The following is a 6,043-nucleotide window of genomic DNA, read 5'->3' as shown; positions in this document are numbered from 1 at the left end:
CGCTCCAAGGCCCAGCCCCTGCAGATTCGACCCAGCTGAGGGTGGGATTGTAGGGGTGTCCTCCTCGGAAGTTCCGAATACCCCCTTTTCGTCCCCTCTCAGGCTGCCCAGTGCCCTGACCCGCCCACCGTGAATGGCCACCGGGGCCGGGGAGGTGCCTGCCTGGTACCTAACAATACTCAGAAGCTTGCTGGGCCCCGGAAAAAGTTGGGCGTTGTTGGTAGAATCTGGTGAGAGGGCAAAAGGGCTGTGCTGCACTGGGCGAGTTGTGACTGAACAAGCATGCAAGGATGGAGAAGGGAAAAAGTGGTTTTGAACTAGTCTGAGGAGTCTTAGCTAATTAGATGTGTCTCTCAAGGCATTGAGTAAAGGTGTTAGTATAGCGCAAGTCAAGCCCAGCACCTGAAAAGGGCGGTAAAAGAGAATAAAGCATACTCAAATAACATTTATATAGTTGTGTTCTACTTTGCTTTACTGTTTTTGGTTCTGAGTGAACTTCATCCATAGAATACTGGAATTGCCCTGTATTGTAGTAAAATGGCCAGAATAGGCATATAGCATAGAAAGAGAGAGATAGCAATTCAAGAGTGTGAGATTTATTTAGGGACACAGAAAGTACATAGCAGTTACAAAATTAAAAGATGGCGTCCCCTTGACTCTTCATGAGTACCCAATGGAGCTTTGATAATTGTGTTGAAGTTGTATACATGGCATTTGGTGTCTTGAGGGAAGAGAGTATACTCACTGAGATAAGAAAGTATGTATCTAAGAGGACATGAAAACATGAAAGTTTGAGCCAGTTATACTGAAAATGAAATACAGGACTGTATTTGAGGGAATGCTTTCTACTTATCTGTAAGACCCTAGCTTGAGCCCCTCATCCTCCTACTGACAAAAGATCAAGCAATTCAGATTTTTTTCACTCCTTGGGTTTTGTCATAATTTCTCTGGGTTTGGGTATATGCAGGGGGACAGGTTATTGTCTTGCCATTGTTGTAGTCCTTGCCCCCAGCAGAATATGTATGCACTCCAGAGCCTTTCTGTCAGGGATGTGTTTGGCCCTCCATCTTTTTCTCTTGCTATTCACAGATTAACCGTGCTGCTAAGTAGACACCTTCATAGGAGCTGCTAAGATGGGCATGAGGATCAAACTTCAAAGCACCAATCACCCCAACAACCTGCTGAAGGAACTCAATAAGTGTCGGCTCTCGGAGACCATGTGCGATGTCACCATTGTGGTGGGGAGCCGTTCCTTCCCAGCACACAAGGCTGTGCTGGCCTGTGCAGCTGGCTACTTCCAGAACCTCTTTCTGAATACTGGGCTTGATGCTGCCAGGACCTATGTGGTAGATTTCATCACCCCTGCCAACTTTGAGAAGATTCTGAGCTTTGTCTACACATCAGAGCTTTTCACAGACCTGATCAACGTTGGGGTCATCTATGAGGTGGCTGAGCGCCTGGGCATGGAGGACCTTCTTCAGGCCTGCCACTCAACCTTTCCTGACTTGGAAAGTGCCACAGTGGCCAAATCTTTGGCCAGCACCAGTGAGAGCCAGTCTGGTACTCTGACTAGTCCTTCAGCAGATCCTGCCCATCCCCTTGGAGAACTCCGGGGTGGTGGGGAACATTTTGGTCCTGATAGAAACTATGGATTGCCAGCTGATGCTGGAGGAAGCTATAAGGAGGAAGAGAGAAATGTTGCCAGTGACACTAATCACAGCCTGCCCCTGCCACAGCCACCGTTGCCACCGAAGACAGAAGACCATGATGTCCCTGCTCCTTTCATGTCTCTTACTAGTATGGCAGCCCAGCCAGTCCTAGGCAGTGTCAGCACAGCCGTTCGGACAAGCACGAGCTCTTGTCAACCATACAAAGTTCAGAGCAATGGAGATTTCAGTAAAAACAGCTTCTTCACTCCCGACAATGCGATTGACATCACCACTGGGACCAATTCCTGTCTGAGCAATAGTGACCACTCCAGAGATGCAGGGTTTGGGCAGATGGATGAGCTCCAGCTGGAGGACCTGGGGGACGATGACTTGCAGTTTGAGGATGCCACTGAGGAGATTGGGACAGTGGAGGAAGTGATTGAGCTAAGTGATGACAGTGAGGACGAGCTAACCTTTGGAGAGAATGACAACCGGGAGAATAAGGCTATGCTTTGCCAGGTGTGCAAGAAAGTTCTCGAGCCCAACATTCAACTGATACGACAGCATGCTAGGGACCATGTAGACCTGCTGACAGGCAACTGCAAGGTCTGTGAGACCCACTTCCAGGATCGAAACTCTCGGGTGACTCATGTCCTCTCCCACATTGGCATTTTCCTCTTTTCCTGTGACATGTGTGAAACAAAGTTCTTTACCCAATGGCAGCTAACACTTCACCGACGAGATGGAATATTTGAGAACAACATCATCGTTCACCCCAATGAACCCCTGCCTGGGAAGCTGAGTCTCTTTTCAGGGACAGCCTCCCCAGAGTTGAAATGCTCTGCCTGTGGGAAAGCATTGGCCAAAGATTTCCAAGTGGTGCGAGGCCACATCCTCGACCATCTGAACTTGAAGGGCCAGGCCTGCAGCGTCTGTGACCAACGCCACCTCAACCTTTGCAGCCTCATGTGGCACACACTCTCCCATTTGGGCATTTCTGTTTTCTCCTGCTCTGTCTGTGCCAGCAGCTTTGTAGATTGGCACCTCCTGGAGAAGCACATGGCTGTGCACCAAAGCCTGGAAGATGCCCTCTTTCACTGCCACTTGTGCAGCCAGAGCTTCAGGTCAGAGGCTGCCTATCGCTACCACGTCAGCCAGCACAAGTGCAACAGTGGCGTCGAGGTACGGCCTGGCTTGGGGATGCAGCACCCAGCCCTCCAAAAGCGAAAGCTGCCAGCCGAGGAGTTTCTGAGTGAGGAGCTGGCTCTGCAGGGCCAACCTGGGAACAGCAAATATAGCTGCAAGGTCTGTGGCAAAAGGTTTGCCCACACAAGTGAGTTCAACTACCACCGGCGGATCCACACGGGTGAGAAGCCGTACCAGTGTAAGGTGTGTCACAAGTTCTTCCGAGGCCGCTCGACCATCAAGTGCCACCTCAAGACCCACTCAGGTGCACTCATGTACCGCTGCACAGTCTGTGGCCACTACAGTTCTACCCTTAACCTCATGAGCAAACATGTCGGTGTGCACAAAGGCAGCCTCCCACCTGACTTCACCATTGAGCAGACCTTCATGTACATTATCCATTCCAAAGAGGCTGAAAAGAACCCAGACAGCTGATTGGGTCCCAGCAGAGCCGGGGGAGTTCGTGGGCGGCAGCCAGGACAGTGGTTTTCTGATGGCTGTTGGTCTCTTCCCAGCTGAAGCTACAGCTTTGCCTTGCTAAGAATTCTGTGTTGTGTTTTTAGAAGAGAGAAGAAGTACATAGCACATAAGCTGTTACTGTCTTTGAGAATGCAATGGCTCTGTTGCATTTACCTCCATACCTGTTCTGGCCCACGAAGGGCTATATTTTTTATTCTTTTGAGGCTGGCTTTGGGGTCTAGTCAAGCAGTTGTGTCAGCTAGATTCTCTTCCCCAGCTTCTCTAGTTTTAGTTTACCAATAGGTTTTATGCTGCTAAGAATCCAATCAACAGCTCACAGGATAAAGGAGGTAAACAGAGGTTTTCACTGTGGGTGTTACTGCTAAACCTTCAACTGGGGCAACCAGCTATGAGAAGGATTTGGGGAATGTGGTCATTCAGAAAGGACTAGTCAGCAGGGCCACTCACCTCAGGTTCCAGTGTCAACCTTTAACTGGGAAAAGGGTCAGGGATGGAGGTGTCTGGTTGCTCCATGGCCCTAATCTGCTGATTGGCAATGAAAATTTTGGCAGCAAAGCTTTCTGTTATAGGGCACAAAGTTTGGGATGACTCCTTGCCAGCAAATGGGGTTAGTCCTGCTGTGCTTCCAGATATGGCAACCTGGATGGACAGGAGAGGAGACTCCTCATTTCTCCTCATTTCCAAAGAATTGTAATTTTGTGGAGCAGTGGCCTGGGATATCAAGCCTTCCCTGTGGGGCAGAGAGGATAGGGAACCACTTTGATATAATCACCTGTCATTTTGCCTGCCTCCATTGACCTTGAGTTTCCTGGTGGGAAATGGGAGATGTCTCTGACAGAAGCAGCCTTGCCTTAATTTAATATTTAATATTTTAATATTTTAATATCCAGTCTCCCATTCAAGAGGATTTGGCTTGTAACGTAGATGAGAGAACCCAGGTGGTAGTGGAGTGTTGGACTGTGAGCCCTTCAGGATTAAAGGGACCTGAATAACTGGTGGTGTGTAGCAGGGGGTGCATACTGCCTGTCCCAATTAGGTAACTTTTGTGTTCACAGTGCTAAAGCTTTGGCAGTTCACCTTTGACCTGCTGGAATTGATCCTAGTCTGTCATTGCATCACCTCCAGGGGGCGCTGTTGGATGACAGCTGGTTCAGGCCCTCAGGTGACCCAGTCCCTGTGGCTGGCTCCATTTTTAATTGGTCTATGAAGGCATGTTGCCCAAAGAAGGTTGGGAGAGGGCCCTCAATCTTGTATTCTCACGTCGTGGCACCTCAGAGCTCATACTACCTCACCCAGCTCAGGTGAGCTCTGGGAGTCCCTGGCCTCAGCCTGACACTGTGCCTGGTGGGACTCAGCAGCATTCCAGGCTGTTTCCAAGTAAATAGTGTAACCCACAAAGCCTTTCTGGACATTAATATTTATTTATTTTTTTGTTTTTGTATGCGTATTACCCAGCATCTCTTTTGGGTAAGACACTTCAGGAAAATAAGTTTCTCTCAAGCAAGTAGCCATATTCCAGAGGACTGTCCTGGCCAGAGATTTGGGGAATAGGGATGTAACTAGGGGGAGACCATGTCAAGCCTTTTAAACCAGTAAATTTTCTTCCTTTAGGCAATGGATATAAATTCTAGAAAGTTGGGGCCCAGTTAAATTCCCAGATCTTTCGTCCTCCTCCTATCCTGTGCTGGAATAGATTGGGGATTGGGATGAGGGGATCAGGTCACATGAAAGTTTTTTGTACACTTTCTTGCCCTTTCTAAATTTAGGTGGGCTCCTGTCCTTGTCTTTACTAAGACACACGTGAACCAAAGCTCCATCCCTGTTGGGCCTGCTGCCTCCCTTTCCAGCCCTGGATTGAGGAAGCCTTAGAGTCAGAGCACAGGGCTCTCTGGTAGGCTTTCTAGTCCCCACCAGGTGACAGGACTTATACAACGGCCAATTAAAGGCCCACCATTCACCATCTAAACCCAATTTAGAATATCTCACAAGGAAAACGTGCTGAGACTTTTTACACTGACATGAGACATTTAAGAAGGGAATTTATATTGATTACAGTCAAGTATCTTCTATGCTTCTCAAGCATGAAGAATCCTCTGAGGCTTGGTGAAGACTGAGTTTTGAATGGTTTTGACTGAGGTGGTACTAACTAGAACCCTGCCAGGTAGCTGAGAATGGATAAATACATTGGAGAAACCCTTTTCCTTAATAGAGGGCATCGTGGATGCTGGGTGATCTGTATACTTAACCTGAAACTGTGAAGTTTTCCCTTTTTGCCAGTAAACCAAAAAGCAGATCCTTGAAACTTTGCCCTTGAAACACTAAACAAAAAAACTGCTCCTTCTGATCTCCCTGAGTATAAGTGGTTGATCAGGGAGGCCCAGTTGGTCCCAGTCAAACATGTAGCAAACAGGATCAGTAGCTCGTGAGGCTCAGCGGTCAAACCCCGTCCCTCTGGGCATTCATACATGAACTTGCTACCCATATGAAGTCATGTTTGCTTCCTCTGCCTCTAGCTTACTCTCCTCTGAGTTGTTTTACTTGAAATGCTATAATGTGGGGAAGGGTACTCTTGGATACCTGGTGAAGGTAATTACTTGACTTTGTTGGTCTTCATTCATTGGATCCTGTTGCTGTCTAGCACTGCCCTCTGCTGTATTACTCTGATGTTTTGTTTGACCCTTGAATGTTCTCTCTTCTCCTTTTTTTTTTTTTTTTTTTTTTTTTTTTTT

At 47.9% G+C, this 6,043-nt stretch overlaps 1 protein-coding gene across 1 annotated transcript; it reads left to right on the top strand.

Annotated features, from left to right (window-relative positions):
* The first annotated feature begins 6 nt into the window (after nucleotides 1–6).
* Nucleotides 7–5,232, top strand: Zbtb39 (zinc finger and BTB domain containing 39). The gene has a single exon (XM_010644640.2). The coding sequence runs from the start codon at nucleotides 1,134–1,136 to the stop codon at nucleotides 3,267–3,269; it is 2,136 nt and encodes a 711-aa protein (XP_010642942.1). The 5' UTR covers nucleotides 7–1,133; the 3' UTR covers nucleotides 3,270–5,232.
* The last annotated feature ends 811 nt before the right edge of the window (nucleotides 5,233–6,043 follow it).

The sequence above is a fragment of the Fukomys damarensis genome, unplaced genomic scaffold (assembly GCF_012274545.1).
Source record: "Fukomys damarensis isolate Sample0158 unplaced genomic scaffold, DMR_v1.0_HiC HiC_scaffold_15, whole genome shotgun sequence".
Classification (NCBI taxonomy): Eukaryota; Metazoa; Chordata; class Mammalia; order Rodentia; family Bathyergidae; genus Fukomys; species Fukomys damarensis.
Note: the sequence above shows the minus strand (reverse complement) of the source record. Positions and strands in the feature narration are given on the sequence as shown.